Here is a 20992-nt window from a genome sequence, read left to right as displayed (position 1 = left end):
GACAGGTAACAAGCATCCTTCTTTAATATCTAGTCCCAGCAGCAAATTAATTTGCTTGGCAGTCTGTTCATGTTCTGGCTTGTCTTCAGTGGATTATGTTGCTTGCCTCTTATCATTTTAGATAATACAAATAGTATTCCTGTATATATTCCAAATTAAATGCAACAGTGTAATTAGAATTAAGAGGTCACGCTCAAAGTTGTTTTCAGGACTCTTAAAATATGCTTTTCATATATACAGCAGGTAAAGTAAATCATGAACGCGTCACCAGTTTTCTTAGTAACTATATTTCTAAAGGTGCTATTGACATGAAATTTTCACCAGATGTTGGTAACCCCTCAATTCAATTCACACATGCAAAGTAATCAAACTATAACTGTCCATATTTTAAGTTGTTTGCAATAATGAGACATGACACAGGGAAAAGCTGTTGAACACATGAAGAAATGGAGGTGCAAAAAGACCTAGAAAGTCATGACAGCAGCTGAAATCTATCAGTAATTGGAAAGCAATCCTGCCACTTAATGCTAATGAATAACAGCTGGTTCAGTCCCTATAAAAAGGTATCTCATTACCAAAGATATACAACCCATGATGGGTAAAACCAGTGAGCTCTTGCAAGACCTTGCAACCTTATTTTTGCAACAGATACTGATGGCATTGGTTGCAGAAGAATTTCAAAACCACTTGAAGATTCCAGTGAGCGCTGCTGGAGCCATAATCCAGGAGTGGAAAGAATATCATTTCACCATAAACTGGCCATGACCAGGTTCTCCCAGCATGATTTCAGACAGAGGAGTGAAAAGAATTATCAGATGAGCTTTCCAGGAGCCAAGGACCACTTGTGGAGAGCTACACAAAGAGTTGGAATCAGCAGGAACAATTGTTTTAAAGAAAACAATAAGAAATGCAGTCAACCACCATGGCCTGTATGCACGCTCGCTACACAAGACTGTTGCTAAAGAAAAAGCATGTTGGAGCAAATTTAAAGTTTGCTGAGAAGCTCAAAAGGCACTGCATAACATCCCAAAAGTAAATAAGTTTGGAGGTGGGACCATCATGGTGTGGGGCTGTTTTCCAGCATACGACAATGGCACGCGTCATATAATTAAAGGAAGGATAAATAGAAAACATATACAGAGACATTCCTAATAGGAAACTGCTGTCGTCAGGAGGGTGAAGACTAAACGAGGATGGATGTTTCACCAAAACAATGATCCCAAACACAGCTGAGGAAACTGTGTTGGTTTCAGAGAAAGACAATAAAGCTGCTAGAATGGCCGAGTCAAACACCTGCTCTCAATCCAATTGAAAATCTATGGAAAGAACAAAAGTTCATAGAAGGGGTCAAGGAAACCTTCAGGTATGTGTGTAAGAATGGGCCAAAATCACCCCTGAGCAATGCATGAGAAGAATTTCTCTATACAGGAGGCATCACCAAAGGCTTCTGTACAAAGTATTAAATACATTTCAGTAAGTGTGTTCAATACTGTGTCATTTCTCATTATTACACTTAATTTTATGGACATCTATGGTTTGATTTCTTTGCTTGTGGGGCTTGGATGGGACATCTGGTGAGAATTTCATCTCAATAGCACATTTTGTATTAACTTAGAAAACTGGTAACACATTTAGTACTTATTTAACCCGCTGTAGGTCTCCTGCAAGAAAATGAATTGTCAGCTATTTTGATTATTATTTCCGTGCAAAAGTTCCAACCACTCCATGGGTCTAGTTTCTCCATTGTGAGTTTGTTTCTTAGTCATTGTTTGTATAAGAGTGGAAACAGGAATTCAGGACACTAGAGTCTCACTTTGAGTCGTTCGTGGGCATCGTGCATGTAATTCAACAAACCAACCGTGATGCAGGCTGCCCACTTCATAATTTCAAAGACACGCCCACCCACGCTTTCCTCTAACTTAAAAGGTTCTGTGTAGGAACCCGTGTGGATTGGTATCAGTTTAGTTTAAAGCGTTTTCCAAAACTTTGTGTCCACAGACAACACAGATGGAAGAAGTTTTATATTTGATTTTCTTTCGGCAGCAGTTTGTGTCTGGCCCAAATCATTAATTTCAATAGTGAGATTTTATCTGGTGTGCACTTCATGTTCAGAGCGGACTCAGCAGGGGAACATAGTCTTAAAAAACATTTTCGTCTTTGGTATATGTTTTTTTTTTTTTGTTTTGTTTTGTTTTGTTTTTTACTTGTTAGTTCTATTTCTGCTTGTTGCACCTCTTTTGTTTGTACTTGTCTGTTGTTTTTGGTTTTTGGTTTTGTTTTTTTTTTTAATATATGGTTTGAGGTGAGTTTCATCGTGGAACAATCTGATAAGTGGCAGTTATCTTCTTTTTCTCCATTTTTGAAGCTCATTCTCTCTTTACTGCCTCTTTGATGATGGCCAAGCTTTTGTTGAGCTCTTACTCCAATTGCCAAGCAATTGGTTCAAAAAGATTAATCTACTTTTGAAAAGAGTGCCAACCTCACATATGAGATGTGATGTCCCTGCTTGAAGGGAGTGAAGGACATATTTGGTTTTGTTTTTCCTTTCCGTTTAGACTTGCTGATGTCTTTTTATTTCTATGAACATATTCCACAGTTAATACCTTTTATTTCAGTTCTTTATCTAGTCTATGCACTGAAATCCTCCTGCAGAACTACAGTAAGCCTTGATCTAATGCTTTTAGCAGTGTCTTTGTTTTGTCTGGATCCAGTCTTCCGCTTTTAGTCCAGTGCTGGAAATTCTTCTACAAGACTGACTTTTTCTTTTTTTCCCATCACACTTAGACGGATGTGGACTTGCACACACACACTCACTCACAGTGTATTCTATTGTCTTTTGTACCTTATTATTAATATGGCACTATGAATGCTCCTTATTCATGCAGCAGTGGACTGAAAATAGACCAAAGAACTTTAGAGTACCAGACTGAGGCCAAGTGTCCCCTAAAAATATCTTGCATATTGTTTACAATTTAGAGATGGCAGTGACCTGCCAAAAGCGTCCACTTTCATGCTTGCTGCAAAGCAAACTACTATTTTATATGAGCGTCCGTTTTAGTCGCAGTGGAGGTTGTCAGTTTCCCAGTATACTCTGGTTTGTGGTAATGCGAACTTTGTGGTTTTGTAAATACAGTGCTGATAAAGTTTGAGGAATGACCTTTAACCACAAGGTTTTGAAGGGAGCTCACTGGACCTGAATTTTGGTCCTGTATTTCTAAAATGACTAAAAGAATTCAGACTCCTTTTATGTGAGTAACTCAAAGCTTTCTGTTACCTTTGATTTTTGCAAAATTTGCTTCAGTCTGACTCACAGCAAGTGCATTCAGCTGGAATTTCTCATTTAATTTTTTTTAAGGAGATGACTTTATTCCCCAGGAGCAAAACTCAGAGTTCCTTGTCTCTTGCTCAACTGTTATTCCTTGTGTCTATCTCTGAGTGGAATGTGCTTTGGGAAGTTTTCAGCACCTCAGAGACCGAACAGGAAGGAGGCATACTGACTTCTGCTGCAGAATGCCTCACTCACATCCGCTTGGCTAATGCCTCACAAACAAAGAGTGGTCAGTTTGTGAGGAGTACAAGAATTTTGCACAGTATCCCTCTGGCAGACCCGTGTTATGTGATCATTCCGATTCGAATAAGCGTCGGACTTGTTACCTTTGACTTGGACTAAAATTTCACTCTTGAGATGCAAATTGTAGCGAAAAAAAATCCTGCTTTTTCTGACTTTACCTTCTCTTTGAGCTGTGCTACTGTAAGGGCATTGTAGCGGTAGTGCAGTGGAAACACTTAGGCAGCGATTTTGGTTGGGAGCCGGGTAGAATCTGTGCCAAGTTATCAAGGCCATCCAGCAGAAGGTGGAGCAGGGACAGAGAAAAGAGGGCTGTATGAAGGTGCAAGGTGGGGGTTGGCTGTTTAAATACACACCCCCCCCCCCCCCCCCCCCCCCCGTTGTGTGTGCGTGTGTGTGTATTTATTTTTTTCAGCTCAAACCTCAATCTCTTGCCATCTTTTTTTCTTCCTACTTTGCTATTGGTCTCATCGAAATACTTACAGCCCATTTTTAAATCATAGCTCCAACTAGAGCTGGGCGATATGAGATTTTTTCATATCACGATATGTTTTTTTCATTTCAGGCGATAACGATATCTATCACGATATAAGCCAAATAACTATATTTGTAAGATTTAAATGTGCCGTTGCTCACAAGTAAAATGTGAAATAATCAGCAGCTTGTTTTTATTTAAATATTTATTTCCCATAATAAGTTCAACAGGGTAGATGTACTTAAGGAACATGAGACTTTTTCAGATAGATAAAGGCAAATATTGCAAACTACACAAAAGGCAGCCGCTAAAGCGTCTAAGTTTCAAAATAGAACAAACGAAACAGACTAAATTGTCAATTCCACTTAGAAACAAAATATTAATTCTAAAAATAAATCTTAGTTTGTTTTACAGAAGAACAGACAAAACTGACTAACTTTTGTCAATATCCAATAAACTGAGAACTAAAAGGAAATTCTCAATCTCTCCTTGTTGTATAGCTGAGCTTTTCAAACAGTTTTAACAGTTACTTTAGTCTGACAAAAGCCGAATGACGAATTAGCGCTTCCAGTCAGAGACTGAGGCTACGTCCACACGTACACGGGTATTTTTGAAAACGGAGATTTTCCGTTTTCGTTTTAAAAAATAATCCCGTCCACACATAAAGGGAGAAATGAAAGAAAACGCTGCTATGAACATGCCAAAGCAGCAGGTGGCGCTAGATTCCTAACCGTGCAGAAATGTTGGCCAATCAGAAGTCTAGAAGCCTCGGTGGGAAAAAGTAAACAAAGCTGGGGCATAGAAGCAGAACCGAATCGTATGTGTGGACGGACAGTAACTGTGTGTATATGTAAGCATTTAAACACTGCAGAGAGTAGAATTAACAGTAACAGTATTGTAGAAGTTAATTTCACCGAAACAATAACGTGGCGCACAGTGTGACGCATGCACCAGTTTATTGTATTTCCAGACTTGCTTTCGGCACAATTTACAGTGCACGCTACTCTGTTTTTTGTCAGACTTGAAATAGCCGAAATACCTTCACACTACAGAACTTCTATGGCTCTTCCGTTTGACAATCTCTCCGGCGTTGGAACCATCATCTGTTTTCTCTTCGGTCACGCTCGGTTGATTTTTCTAGTCGGCACACTCATTTCCTCCATTAGGCGCTGGCTCCATTACCCGCTGGCTGCTTCCCAAACAAACACACGTGCGGCTTGGCACTTGTGCTGTACGTAACAAGTCACGCGACGTGACGCTGCGGCTGTGATTGGTTCGGCTCTGCGCTACTTAATTTGGATTGGCTGACTTTTTTTTTTTTTTTTTTTTTTTAAGAGGACAAGAGCGGCGAGGTCTATCGCGATAGCTTAATTTCTCTATCGAGTAAAAGTTATATCGCGATACATATCGTTATCGTTCTATCGCCCAGCTCTAGTTCCAACATAGCATTTGAATCAGACTCATGTGATTTTTTTATTTTTTTTTTTTTTTTCCCCCGTCTGTCACATGAAAGCATCACTGGACTGTAAGGGCTCCTATCCGAACAATACTGTTTGATTCATACTTGTTAAAGTCACTGTTTCTCAACAGGCATGTATGTGTGGGGGCTCGAGAGAGTACTGCACGGACTACATGAAGGTGTCTGATCAGCTGATGAATATTTTTTTTTTTTTTTTTTTTTTTTTTTTTTTTTTTAAGAGGACAAGAGCGGCGAGGTCTATCGCGATAGCTTAATTTCTCTATCGAGTAAAAGTTATATCGCGATACATATCGTTATCGTTCTATCGCCCAGCTCTAGTTCCAACATAGCATTTGAATCAGACTCATGTGATTTTTTTTTTTTTTTTTTTTTTTTTTTTTTTTTTTTCCCGTCTGTCACATGAAAGCATCACTGGACTGTAAGGGCTCCTATCCGAACAATACTGTTTGATTCATACTTGTTAAAGTCACTGTTTCTCAACAGGCATGTATGTGTGGGGGCTCGAGAGAGTACTGCACGGACTACATGAAGGTGTCTGATCAGCTGATGAATATTTTTTTTTTTTTTTTTTTTTTATTAGGGAATGGCTCATATTGACATTTACTTCTGGAAAAGCAAGGCTTCATTTTTCATTTCTTTAAGTAAAAATCCCTTCTTCTTCCCAGTCAGAAAGTGTGACATCCAGCCAACAAGTCATTTAAGGTCACAGTTGTAGCACGGTGACGACATTCCTGACAGTGACACAAAAATGCAGACAGGGTTGACTCATCAGATCAAAGTGTAAATCCAGTCTGGTGCTATAAATAGAAAAAATATATACAACTGGACTAAGGTAATAATCACTGCCATCTCTTACTTGTAAACGATATGGGGGGGTATTTTTAGCAGACACTTTGCCTCAGTCTGATAATCTAAAGTCTTGGTTTGTTCTCTAGGTACAAAGTGCTTAAAATTATGTTTTATAATTTATCAGAAATGAACTGCATCATTAACTTTTTGCTAATAACTTTAAAAAATTTAGATAAAACATTTTTGGTTAAGAACCAAACAAAAATTTTTAAGATTAACAGGCCACAGCGTCTCAGATACATGTGTATCTGGGTCCTGTATACTGTCACTTCAATTCACTCTGTTTACCTTTCTTTTGCCAACCTTGGCACAAACATATATGGGCAGTACTTGTGGATGGAAGTCTTGCTGTCCTGCAAGACTCCCACTGGAACAGTGAGGCAAACCTCTCCACCAATTAGCATCCAGAAAGGGCTGTGCAATGTTCGAGCTGTACGCTGAATATTTCATTTGCTGATGATTACTGCTGAAGCTTCTGCACTCAAAAATCATAACTCCTACCTAATGTCCATATTTTAGCTTATTTTTTTTATTTAATTCAAGTATTACCGGCTAACAGCCAACCTTATGGAGAGCTCAAGGCATGTGTTTTTAAGATCTGAGATAATCAGAGTGAGGAGAGAATTGCTACCGAAATCTTTTCTTCTGTCTGCAAGCATCTTCTGAATAATCCTCGAGTACAGAAGGAGGAAGGTAACTGTGATAGAGCCTGTTTTAAAGGAAACGCAAAACAAAACCTCGTGCAAGCTGTATTTAGGATTTTGAGTGAAAAGCCAACATGAGCGAGGGATGAGGAAGGATGGAGAAGGCATGGAGTGCCAGTAGTTATAATAATATAGTATCAGTGTGCTCCTGAAGCTGTGAAACATAATGACTCCCCTTAAACAAGCACATTCCTGCTCAGGAGAGTTACAGCAACTTCAATTAGATTGATTTCCACTGTAATAAAATACATAATTATTTTAACTCCTTTCCCGATTTTACTTCTTCAAGTGGGTGAAAAGGAGCAACGTTGCCAGCGTTAAGGGGGGCCTACCAGTCAAAACTTGGAAAGTAGCCACCACAAAACCTCACATAAAAGCTTGTCTTGGTTATGAATCACAGCTTTAATTAATACGGTTATACCCCAGCTTAGTCTTAGGAATGTTACAGGAGTGTGTGGCTGCTTTAAAAAGACACTCATCCTTTGAGACATTTTGATGGTGGGTTTACTCATTTCCTTCCCAACGTGACACATTTGCTCATGCTCGTGAGGATTTTTGTTTTTAAAAAAAACCAAGAGTAATTTGCAGGACTGCTTGCATATAGATAAGTCATTAGATTTCACAGCTATTGTGTAGTAAAAGCTACACTTTCAGGAAATTGTGCTACTCTGGGGTGGGACTGTGTTTCTGTTTCCTGTATTTGTGTCTTTTTCGGGTGAGGGTAGACCACCCTAGCAAGGGCTTGAACCACATCTTCCACCTTCGTTCTGTCCACCATGAATGGAGCTTTCTTAACCCAACATGCCAAGAAGCTGAACTAATTTACCACTAGTGACCACAAAAGAAAAGAGCAGCTCTGTTTTAAAGTGCATGCACTTCTTCAAGAAGCCCTTTGTCTGGAGGCCTATGGTTGAATCCCTTCACAGAAAGGTCAGCAAAACTCTTAACATCGCACTAGATGTGTTTTTTTTGGTAAGGTTTCTTTTTGGTCAAATGTAAGACCTCTCTGGAGGGACCGCAAGATCTTACTGGCCAACTGACAAGACAAACACAGTCATAAAGCAGCGAGGACAGTTTTTCTTTTCTGCTGTGGAATGCTCCCCGAAGAGAGGCAAAAACGGCTTTGCTTACTGACTCCACAGTAAAATGCCATTTTGTGGCACAGTTTGGACAACTGGATATATGGTTGCACAAACAACAGATGAATTTGGAGCTTAACAATGCCAAGACTTTTCAGCAGTGAAAGAAGAAGCACTTCCACAGTTAATAGTCAAAAGAATTTAATAATTGATTCCAACATATTTTGGTCATGCTGCGGCCTTCACCAGAGACTAAATTGCTCAACACTAAACCAAAATCACGTTCAGCAAATGCCTCCTACTATTAAAACACAAAGTTCACTCTGTTCTCTTTTTAGTTTTCGTTATAGATTCTCTGTCACCATGGCTAACAAAAGCAAGCAAGATGCTATTAATAAGCTTACCCCTCTTTTTTTTTTTTTTTTCTTCTTCTTTAGTTGGCTTACACGGACAAACTGATTTATGTCCGTATTCATGTATAAGTTGTCGTCTGTGAGGCTGCATGTTGAGCCTCACTTTGGATGAGCTGGAGACCATAATCCCTGTTGAATACTGTAATTTTACCACCATGCCGTCTGTCAGCCGGGCAAATTACAGGTCTACCATGTCTGTATCTATAACACCTTGGGTGCTGCAGTGCAGTCACATGACTGTGAGCACGGCGAACAAAACTGGCTGGCCTCTTCCTACCTGAGGTGATGCCCTTTGGTATGTGGCATGCCTCTGCCAGATTTTAATGAACCTGTGATTTTATTTCATTTTTTCACATTTCTTTTGGTGGCACAGAGCAAGACTTGTTGGTTTTTGATTTAATTGAAGGGTTTTTACATTAAGCCTTAATTAAAATACCCTTCAAGAATTCCTGGGATGGTTTTCAGTGTGTTGCTGCAACTAAAGACATATTTTATCTTTTAAATATACCACACTGTCTCTTCACTTGTGTGCCAAGAATGACTTTGCAAGTGCCTGATTCCGCAGCAAGCCGTCAAAGCTTTCCTCATGCTGAATCTGTAATCTGTACATGCGAAGTCTTCCCAAAATGCTTCCAGGCCTACCTGGCAACACTTGTTGATCTTAGATAATGGATTATTTGACTTGATTGCTGTCAAGCTAGTCTGAGCAGTTTTTATGCAGGTGAATGGAAACATGTGGCGGTAGAGCCAAATGAGGTTACTCATAGGTCAACCCGTGTAATGATGAACAAAAACATGGTCAGAAGGTCAGTTGCAGAAGCTTACCATTATTGCAAAGCTACAACGTTGCATCTTCAGAAAGAATCAGTTCTATTTGATGATTCAGTGACAGTTAGTCTGGAACAGATTCCATGGGAATTCCATATCCACTTCCAAACAGCCCTTATTTAGGTTGGGGGCCAAGGTATATTCATAACCGCCAATGTATACTTGGCAACTTATTTTAAAATTTTTAAATATTTGAGAGAATTGTATGACATCCAAAACTAGTAAAGAATTCCCACAGTTAGTTTACACCTCGCTCATATTGTCTGATGTGCTCCGATCATCACCCTATTCCCTAAAACTCGAAAACACTAGCATTTGACTCACAGTGGACACTGTGACAGTCTGAACGTTTAATGGATAAATGTGCACTTGGAACAAATGTCATGCTACTTTTTATGATTTATGTCTGTTGTTTGGGGTTTCTGTTAGAATCTTTGGCATGAATGAAATTTGCAGCCATCTGTGCAGCTGCAAGAAGCTAGCTGTAATAGCAGTGACAAGTCTCTTAGAGTAGATATCTCATATGGGGTAGACAGGTGCTCTGCTTTGAGTCAGCCTCTTGTCACCATCTTAATGAGCTTCTGCCATTCAAAATAATAACTAAGCTCTTTGTGGGTTAGTGGAAAAAAACCTAGTATTTCTACTGTGTTTTGCATAGATTTTTATATGATTGATGTAGTATTCTTTGCACAGGTGGCCTTGTTGTGAATATGTTCCTGTTAACCCAACCCCCAACACATCAGCCCTCTTCAGCTGCCCTACAACAGGTTTGACTGGAACTCTTTCACATCCCGTTTGAAAGTCAGCAGAGGCATGTTCGGGCGGGAGTGTTTTCATGTGCCTCGCCTCAAGCAAACCTAAATTAATTGTTAAGTGTAATCATTTCTGCGTCTCGCCTGGTGGTCGCGTAGCATGGCAACTGTTTGCATCTTTGCGCTGTTAAATCAGCTCCAGATTTGAGCCGAAACCTCTCAGATCTCAGCTCCTCAGTCTGTTCTCACTTGTGAATAAGCCACATTTATCCAAAATAAAACAGAAAGAGTTGTTGCCTTTTGACTGTTAAACTCCAAATTGGAGTCTGTAAACAATCAAACAAAGAATTCAGCAGTATTTTTCAAAGATTGAAGAGTAGCACACTTGCATAGGACTCGAGTTTGCAGACCATTGGAGCTCACTCTCTTCCACATACTTGTGTTTAGGAGGTTGGCTCTCTCGTGTTTTTTGGAGCTGGGAACGCTGCAGCTGTTGAACAGACGTTTGGTTGAGCGCGGGTTTACTGGAGAGCCTGAGGAGAGGGCAGTGAGGCTTGGATTTCTGTTTTCTTTATGGATCCAGTGACTTAAGATGGGGTCTTGCGAAAGATCGTGCTGAATCTGAGAAGCTGCCGTTCCACAGTCCCAGTTGATGAGCTTAGACCTCAAGTTTTTTTGACAGACATGCGCGCACACACGCTGGCTCATTCGTCATTTGAAAAATTAATCTAGAAAGCAAACAGTCACTCTTTTGTACGCGAGACCCTGTCTCTTGTGGCTGGTATCCAGCTCTGTAACGAGCAGCAGCTGGCTCAGAGGCCTGCACTCAGGAGCTGCATCCCTCACCCTGATGAATGTGTCATTTGTTGCTTGTTTAGCAGTCGCTTTTGTTCTGGGTCTGAACCATCCACAGAGACAGACAGACACACACACACACACACACACACACACACACACACACACACACACACACACACACACACACACACACACACTGCTCGGCTACAGTTTGTGTAACCTACTTAAAATGGTGCAAAATCTAGGCCTTCATGACTGCTGGGTTTTGGAAAGAAAGAAAATGGTTCTTGGAAGGCGTCTGGGTATTTGTAGCCAATGAGAGTTCATGCATTCTTGTGTAGTACTTAATAGTAGTTCCTGTTACACCGCAGTCATCAAATGCAGGTTGGATGACATTCCCCCTGCGGTTGTTTTATTGCTTTATCGGCAGGAGTAGGGCAATAATATTGCCATGACTTCACAGTTGAAGTGATGTCTGCTGATGACTTAAGTAGAAGCTGTGGGCTATCTTTCAGTATGTGACTGAAGGGAGATGTAATTTTGGTGAGCAAAGGCACTTAAGTAGGTCTATTGTTTTATTTCTTGTTGTAGGTTTTTTTGTCTTATCTGAGCAAGTGCTTTATTTCATGGTGGCTGCAGTCAAATTTCGATCTCTTCCCTCCTCCAGCTTTCCTATTCACTGTATCTTCATAATTGGTGTGTCAGCGACCGTGGAATGTAGAAGAAACAGTTTATCATAAACTACGGCACAGAAGCATTTTTCTTCTGTTCCCCAGAGAAAATATTCATGATAGAGCAGCATCTCCAGAATTGGGCTGTAATGCATACTGAATGTTTTTCTTAGTCCCACTGTGAATAGAAGAAATCATCACGGGGAGGAGAGAGAGAGAGAGAGAGAGAGAGAGATAGAGAGATAGATAGATATATCTCTATCTATTATCTATCTATCTATCTATAGATATAGAGATATATCGATGGATATAAAAAAAACAAAAAAAACAAATGCATTTTGAGGTCTCTTAAAGCATGAAGCATTTTTTGTCTTATTTTTCCCTTTCATGGCCTCTTTCCCCCTTCCAAGCTAGTGGGTTTCCTGTTCCAGCTGGAGCAAACCCAGAATGCCCAAAGAAGGATTTGGTCCAGAAGAAGTAGGAGGACCCATCACTGACATCCGAGCATCAGAAAGTCGCAAGACATAAGCTCTCTGTCGTTAGCGAGAGAGACTGTAAATGTAAATTTGAAACTGTGTGCTTGTGTCAAGTGGAGCACTTGTGATTGTGCACTGGCCTGCAAAGCAGAACAGTAGAAGAGAAAGGAAGCATGTACACCAGTTAGATTAGCTTTCAAGCTGAGGGAAAAAGAAAACAAACCCCCCACACACTGGACACCTGACATGAAACAAGAGGCTAGACAAAATGAGATATAAGGATGAGTGAGAGATCCTCTGATGATAACATGATGGGCTGAAATTTGATCTTTACTGCTTGAAGTTTCAGCCAGGGGAGTTGTGAGCACACAGAGAGACCAGGAATGCGAATTAGGATCGTGTGGTGCCTTCAGTCAAGTCTGTATCTTTTTGATATAAACCCTGAAGTAACAAAGGCCTTTTTAAATGAGTACTTAGCCAAGGTTTGTAAACAAAGAATGAAATAAAGACATCACAACTGCTCTAAGTACTCAGAAACAGAAGTGATTTTTACATGGCTACATCACATGCTTGCCATGAATTTGGCTCTTGTAATGTCAGTGACTCCTCCAGGACTGAAGTAGTGGGAGTTGATACGGGAGGTCATGGAGCTGGAGAGAAGAGGCTGAAGGGAGTGTGGAAAATGTGCACAGTTACTGAAAACAGTGGCATACTAGAAGTGGGTTAGGGCCTTTCAGTGGCTGTAATGATGGGGAATATTACTTTAAAGCTTGTTAAAGTGTAAAGAATTCCCATAACCGCCCCATACATAAACCTGTGTTTACATGTTCATATTTAATATTTTCATAATATTTATTATTTTTTTATATGGGAGTTTGGTTTTTTCCTTACTCAGGTTTTCATTCTGTCCCAGATTGTAGACTTAATACTACATAATGCTGTATGCAGACAGATGTGGGGAGTGTGTGATTGGCTGTTGAGTCTCTTAGATGTGTATATATATTCTTAGTCTCCTCTTTTTCATTTAGATCTACCACAGGCCACCACATCACTAAAGAAATAAAACGATACAGACAAATGTAAAGAACAATGGAACGTGATTTTTTTGTATAATAGATCTCTGGGTGAAATCTTACATGAATCCTATTTCATCCTGTCCTGTCTTAATCCCAGTAACTGTTCACTCCTTAGCATCTCAGTCATAAGATGTTTCATGACACTTAAGTAGTGCCTTTTAAAAAGTAAATACAAAGTAAATATTTGTCTTGTATCACAGATTAAATTCTTTCATTCAGTTTTATTTATACAGTACTGATTAAAACACTCTTCTCAGTGGGCTTTAGGTTGTACAGTAAAGACCTTACAATAAAGTGTAACCATTATCCGAAGTGTGAGTGTTTTAATTTCACCAAGTAACCAGTTTTTCACAGGCTGAAATGTGACGAAGGGCCTCAAGGACAGAGTAAAAGGGAATTATTGTGAGATACTGTTTGAAGGAACCTGCTTATCTTAAACCAACACAGAAGCCAGCGGTAAAGGGAACCTGTTGCTCCTTCTGTTTACCAGGATCTGTTCAAACTATCAGTGCCTGCTTGGGAATTCTTGTTAAAGTCATTAGGTTTGCTATTTGGCCTGGAAGTGTGTGGTTACCGTTGGGCCTATGTGGAATAAGATTTCACTGTCTTTTCTACCCACACAATAGCAGTCGGATGAAGAGAGGACTGCTCCAGGCCTGGTGACAGAATCCGATTCATACTGAGGAGAGATGTTATATAACCAAAGCAATCACATTTCACTATGGAGAATAAAAGTTTTGAACTTGTTAGTAAACCTTTCTAAATGCTCTCTTCTTTTAAGCTGTTTTATCTGAAGATAAAATATCTTTATTTTAATGAATTGATGCTCAGGCTGGCAAAGAAGCACATCAGTTTAGGGAGCGAAAGTGCCAGATAGTTGTTCCCATAGTAGGAGGCTTGTTAGATGTTGGGGAAAAAACAGTATGTCAACAACACTGAGACAGACCCTGGTGACTTTCTTTCCTGTCCTAGTAACCCTGAGAAGCATGGGAACTGTAAATAAAAGTATGCAAAAATGCTCCTACTGCCCTCAAGGCTGCAGACTACACAGACCATGAACAGATTGTTTAAGCATGAAGGAAAGTTCACTTTATGCCCATTAGCAGAGGCCATTATGGAGCCATTTTTCCACATCTCAGAGAGGATTTCCCATTAAAGATCATTCATTAAGTGATTGTGATTATTTTTCCCCCCAGTAGGATATATAAAGGTCAATGTGGGAGCATGTTGCATGATAAGTAAGGCATTGGAGAAATGTTTTACAGACCATTGATGTGTTACAGTCATGCAAATAACGTGTCCCTTGCTCTCTTCCATTTTACAGCAGATATGCTTTAGCTGATTAGTCTCTGCAATTAATGAATGGGCTGAATCACCAATGTAGTGGATTCCAGTGTTGAAATAAATTATGTTTTCTCTCAGGATGTGAGATTTGTTTCTTAAATGGTTATCTGCATTGTTACTTCAAGGCTTTCTAGCTTGTTTTTTTTATTATTATTATTATTACGCTGTATTCATTGTTTCAGCCATGTTTATACTTAAATTATTATACATTTTTCCCTAATGCTGGCACTCTCTATCTAAGCTGAAATAGCTGTTTTAGCCAATACACTAAAGCCACTAATTGACATGATTTTGTTTTTGTTGGTATTTCATGGGCTAAGCTGAGAGTGGACACTCACTGATTGTCTCCGTTTCCAGCAGTTAGAGGGGTTATGCTCTCAATTCCTCTGAAAGGATTTTCTTTAACAACCTGGCTTTACTATTAATTATCTTAAGAACCTTGGGAAATAAGATTGACTTAACCTAATTATCCAAAGGTACATGATCAGTGACTAAGTACAGGGCAGGATCTCAAGGTCAGACATGACCAGTGTGGGGAGAATAACTCTACTCATCATTAGCAAATAATGCAGCAAAGGTCATTCTTGAATTAATCTTTTGGATCTTTTAATATACTGAGTAAGTTATTAGCTCAATTTGCCATCAGTCTCATCTTATGTCCTTCCCTTCTGTTTCAGGATTCCGCAAAATCAGCCTTGATGATCTGCGTAAGGCCTACATCGTCAAGGACGTGCAACAGTACATCCTTCACAGGCTGGATCAGGAGGAGGCCCTGAGGCAGCATCTAACCAAGGAGACAGCTGAGATGCTTAACCAACTTCACATCAAGAGCAGTGGTTGTTTCCTTTACCTGGAACGTGTCCTGGATGGTGTGGTGGAAAACTTTATCATGCTTCGTGAGATCCGCGACATCCCGGGCACTCTTAATGGCCTCTACCTGTGGCTCTGCCAGAGACTGTTTGTCAGAAAACAGTTTGCCAAAGTACAACCAATTCTTAATGTAATCCTTGCAACTTGTAGGCCACTCACAGTCAAAGAACTGTACCATGCAGTCTGGACCAAAAACATGACACTGACCATGGAAGAGTTTCAGAAAAAGATGGACATTCTCTCCAAATTATTGGTCGATGGCCTTGGGAGCACTAAAATCCTCTTTCACTACAGTTTTGCAGAGTGGCTACTAGATGTTAAGCACTGCACCCAAAAGTACTTGTGCAATGCAGCAGAGGGACATAGGATGTTGGCAATGAGTTATACTTGCCGGGCAAAGCAGCTCAAGCCGCTTGAGGTGCAGGAATTTGCATTGCATCTTGTGAACTCCAATCTACAGATTGAAGCATTTAATCTGGCTCTTTGGATGGTTTGGAATGGAACTCCTGCTAAAGACTCTTTGAGCACCTCCATACCAAAGGAACAGGAGGTTCTGCAGCTACTGGTCAAAGCTGGTGCACACGTAAACAATGAGGATGATCATGCTTCATGTATTGTACAACAGGCCCTAGAAAGAGAGGATTCGATAAGGACACTACTTGACAATGGGGCATCTGTAAACCAGTGTGACTCCGGTGGAAAAACTCTGCTGAGTAATGCTGCATACAGCGGAAACCTTGATGTTGTCAACTTGCTTATATCTAGAGGGGCAAACATGGAGCTAGAAGATAACAATGGACAGACGGCACTTACCCTTGCTGCAAGGCAGGGCCATACTAAAGTGGTCAACTGCCTTATTGGCTGTGAGGCCAACATAAACCATACAGATCACGATGGGTGGACTGCTCTCCGTTCAGCAGCATGGGGTGGACATTCAGAAGTTGTGTCTGCTCTGCTTTATGCTGGTGCCAAAGTGGACTGTGCTGATGCCGATGGCAGAACTGCTTTAAGAGCTGCTGCTTGGGGAGGTCATGAAGACATTGTGTTGAACCTTCTTCAACATGGCGCTGAGGTCAACAAAGCAGACAATGAAGGAAGAACAGCTCTTATTGCTGCAGCCTATATGGGACACAGAGAAATTGTTGAGCACCTGTTGGACCATGGAGCCGAAGTTAATCATGAAGACGTTGATGGAAGGACTGCCCTTTCAGTCGCTGCTCTCTGTGTTCCTGCAAGTAAAGGCCATGCATCTGTTGTGAGCCTTTTGATCGACAGGGGTGCAGAGGTCGACCACTGTGACAAAGACTGCATGACTCCTCTCCTCGTGGCTGGCTATGAAGGACATGTAGATGTAGTTGACTTGCTTTTAGAAGGCGGGGCTGATGTGGATCATACAGACAACAATGGCCGCACCCCTCTTCTGGCTGCTGCATCAATGGGCCATGCATCTGTAGTCAACACACTACTTTTTTGGGGGGCTGCTGTTGATAGTATTGACAGTGAGGGAAGGACTGTGCTGAGCATTGCATCTGCTCAGGGTAATGTGGAGGTGGTCAGAACTCTGCTGGACAGAGGTCTTGATGAGAATCACAGGGATGATGCAGGCTGGACCCCGCTTCACATGGCTTCATTTGAGGGCCACCGGCAAGTTTGCGATGCCCTTATTGAACAAGGTGCTCGTTGCACAGAGGTAGATAATGATGGTCGAATACCGCTGATATTAGCTGCACAAGAGGGACATTATGACTGTGTGCAAATTCTTCTGGAACACAAGTCATGCAGTGACCAGAGGGGATATGATGGGAGGAATGCTCTCAGGGTAGCTGCATTAGAAGGTCACAGGGAGATTGTTGAACTGCTGCTGAGCCACGGTGCTGATATAGATTACAAAGATGCAGACGGACGCCCGACGCTTTACATACTAGCACTTGAAAATCAGCTGGCCATGACAGAATATTTCCTTGAAAATGGCGCAAATGTGGAAGCTTGTGACACTGAGGGCAGAACGGCCCTGCATGTATCCTGCTGGCAAGGGCATATTGAAATGGTGAGGCTGCTGATTAACTACCATGCTGATGTGAATGCCTGTGACAATGAAAAAAGATCTGCCCTCCAGTCTGCTGCATGGCAAGGCCATACAAAAGTCGTGCAGTTTTTGATAGAGAATGGCACACATGTAGATCACACATGCAATCAGGGAGCAACGGCACTAGGCATAGCTGCCCAGGAGGGTCACATCGATGTTGTACAAATACTTCTTGAAAACGGTGCTGACCCCAACCACGCTGATCAGTTTGGAAGAACGGCAATGAGAGTAGCAGCAAAAGGTGGCCATTCAATGATTATAAAACTTCTAGAAAAATATGGAGCTACAACTCTAAATGGCTGCAACCCCTCCCCAGTGCATACCATGGAAGAAAAAACACCATTGGCAGTGACTGGTAAAATGCAGTCCCTCACCATCAAATCAAGTAGTTCTGGCAGCACTGGGGCAGGAGATGTGCAGTCATCTGGACGAGGTCTACAGAACGGGCCTGTTCATGCCTTCAGTTCACCGTCAGAGTCTCCTGATTCCACTGTAGATAGACAGAAATCCTCCCTGTCAAATAATTCTCTCAAGAGTTCAAAAAACTCCTCTTTGAGAACCACATCATCTACAGCCACAGCACAGACAGTGCCCATTGACAGTTTTCACGGACTGACATTTACAGAACAGATTCAGCAGCACTCACTGCCCCGCAGCCGGAGCAGACAGTCTATTGTATCTCCGTCCTCTACGACAAAGTCCATTAGTCAGCAGCCATCATCCCCATCCAGTGACTTTGACTGGTCTCAGCTGAAATCCGGTCTTAAATCAACAAAGGGAACTAAAACTGGAAATAGCACAGCAAACAGCAAAACAACACTGGGAGACAAGAAGAAAATCAAGAACAGTGGCTCAACCCAAGGTCAGGTTCTGGAGTATGAGATGACCCAGTTTGACAAGAGAATTGCCATTAATAAATCGGTAGCTAACATCGCAGTGAAAGATCCTCATTGTAAGATCATGATTGGTGGTTCAGTTCAGCAGGAAAGGGGACAGTGCCAGGATCAGTTTTTCATACAGCAGCAAAGCTGTTCTGAGAAGAAGAGGAATGGGATAATGACAAACCCCAACTATCATCTACAGGGTAATCAGGTTTTCTTGGGTAGGGTATCAGTTCCACGGACTGTTCAAAACAGGGGCCACCAGGATGTTCTAGAGAACTATCCCATAGGGGAAACGGAGCTAAGCCTTAAACAAGCCCTGAAACTGCAGATTGAAGGATCAGACCATGGGTTTAACTACAAAAAGGAGACTCCATTATAGCTGGTAAGAGAGAGTTTGTTTTTGTTTTGTTTTTTTAATATTCCAGCATGTGATTTTAATGTAATACAGCAACCATGTGTTTATATGTTGAAATCAAGAAAAGGTGAGGGCACATAGCAAACAACACATGCTTTTGGCTTGTCTAAGGACTAATAAAGGAGCAAAAAATGGGCACATAGATGATACCGGAATGCACTGAATAGAACCACCATTAGTTTTATTTAATCAGACTTGCGTGAAGAAAGCCTCCCAAGCAAAACATTAACCCAAATCATTCCTGTGCCATTTCAGATGTCTTGAATGCCATTCGTCATGCAGACGGCGGAGGGAATGTGCCAAAGCAACTGTTTTCATCTGCATTTAAAAAAAAAAAAAAAACACTTTTTTTTTTAAACTTTTCATCAGTGGGAGACCTCAAAATGTTGCCTAAGGCTTATGTGAACTGATACTTCAATGTGCCTACATCTGTTACAGCCTTCTCCATGTATCCATGCAAACTATCATCTTAATTTAATGTAATGCTATTTAATAAACAGTGTATGCACTTTTAAGAGTAAAATGACAGACATGCATTTGTTCTAGTCACTCGTATCCCATCCATGTTTTATCTAAGTAACTGTTTGAGAAAACGTACCAATGCTTTTTCCTGTTATTTTATATTAATGTTTGTTCTACTTTTTAAACACTGACAACAATGTACTGCGAGTACAATGTAACAAACCAGAGGACATAACAGTAACTGATGCCATGGTATGAAGTAAGCGCATTGATAGTCTGCCTTTCTAGAGACCCCAAATAATCTGTGTTAACTTTGAGCAGCGTGTTAAACTTACTTTGTGTGTGATGTGTCAATAGCTATTTTCATCACAAGTATATAAAAGTGTATTTATTTTTGGGGGAAAAAAAGCCACTTTTTGGTTTTGCATTACATTCTATCATGGTGCTGTGTTTTCAGACGTTGCCTGCAGTCATTTTGAACTCCCAATTTGTTGGCTATGTAAGTTTGTGCATTATTAAAATATCTAAGAAAGAGGGAGGTTCATCGAAAATGTAAACAAAAATAATAATTTTGTCCCTATGGGATTTTTTTTTTTTTTTGGTTGTTGTTGTTGTGAGTCCTGTTTTGTGTGCATTTAAAAAAAATATTTAAATAATCCATTTTGGTGCTAAAAGCAGCAATGTCAAGTGATTAAAAATACATTTGTCAGCACAGTTACATGTATAACCTACTGCATCGCAAGAAACAAAATCCAAGCTTTGTTTCCGTATCGTCATGTGGTTCATTTTCAGTTAATTCCTGGCTGGATTTTTCAGGGGCATGACACAGACTCAGAAAGGCTTCAGCCATTAAGACAACTACTAGCTGTTAGTGACATTGTCTGTAATGCAAAGTTGTAAAGCCAAAGTTGAATGGGTATATTCTAACCCGCCTCCTCCCTGTGAGACACTGAGGATCAGTTGGACACGACTTACCCCTGTGGGAGACTGAGGGGAGGAGGTGCTCAGCTGTGACACTGAGGGAACTGAAACATCTGTTTCTTATGAATTCTATAGAGCTGCGTTAGTGTTTACAGGCTGTGTCATATTTTTTTGCAGGCTTTTCATAATGTTAACGGTGAGATATATTGCCAAGAACTGGGATCGAGGAGTAGAAGCCTATCGCATGCACAAACACTTATAAGCCCTAGTGAAAGCTCTCAGCTCTTCAGTACTACAGTAGCTCAAATGTATGCCATGAAGGGACAGTAGAAGGATTCTAAGCAGGACCGGGTTTAGAAACAGTGTTGGAAAAACATACTGTATAGTCTTATTAAGCAGTTATCTTGTTTGTCTTGACTGTGTTTTGTCTGCCATCTTTGATTTGACTGTCAGTGATTGGATTGTAAATAGCTTCCAATGTACATTCAACTTTCATTTAAAAAGAATTCCTGTATTCTATGAAGTGGAATTTTCTGATGTATATTAAAGTGCTTAATAAACATATTTGCTTTACTGCTGAAACAGACATTTTTGCTTATTTCATTTCGCATCCTTTTATAGTAACAGTGCCAGATAGTTGAGGCCAGTATGCTGACAGAAATGATTGTGTTGGCCGTTAATGGTCCAAAACAAGATGGATAATAAAAAAGCCACCAAAGGAAAGAGATTTGATTTATGGGGATGTACCAAAACCTGAAAAATCTGCACCATGCGTATATTTTTGTACTTGTATTCTTTTGACAGCTTTTTCCTCTCTCCCTTTCTCTCTCTCTCTTGTATT

General features: G+C 40.6%; 1 protein-coding gene across 1 annotated transcript in view; it reads left to right on the top strand.

Annotated features, from left to right (window-relative positions):
- Positions 1-20733, top strand: part of ankrd50 (ankyrin repeat domain 50) — a 42399-nt gene extending 21666 nt beyond the window's left edge. Inside the window, exons 4-5 of the mRNA XM_004553705.4 lie at positions 15191-18735; positions 19024-20733. Of these exons, the coding sequence (XP_004553762.2) occupies positions 15191-18732 (3542 nt within the window). The 3' untranslated portion in view covers positions 18733-18735; positions 19024-20733. The remainder of the gene's footprint in view (positions 1-15190; positions 18736-19023) is intronic.
- The last annotated feature ends 259 nt before the right edge of the window (positions 20734-20992 follow it).

The sequence above is a fragment of the Maylandia zebra genome, linkage group LG2, assembly GCF_041146795.1.
Source record: "Maylandia zebra isolate NMK-2024a linkage group LG2, Mzebra_GT3a, whole genome shotgun sequence".
Taxonomy (NCBI): Eukaryota; Metazoa; Chordata; class Actinopteri; order Cichliformes; family Cichlidae; genus Maylandia; species Maylandia zebra.
The sequence above is the reverse complement of the archived record's forward strand: the minus strand, read 5'-3'. Positions and strand labels throughout refer to the sequence as shown.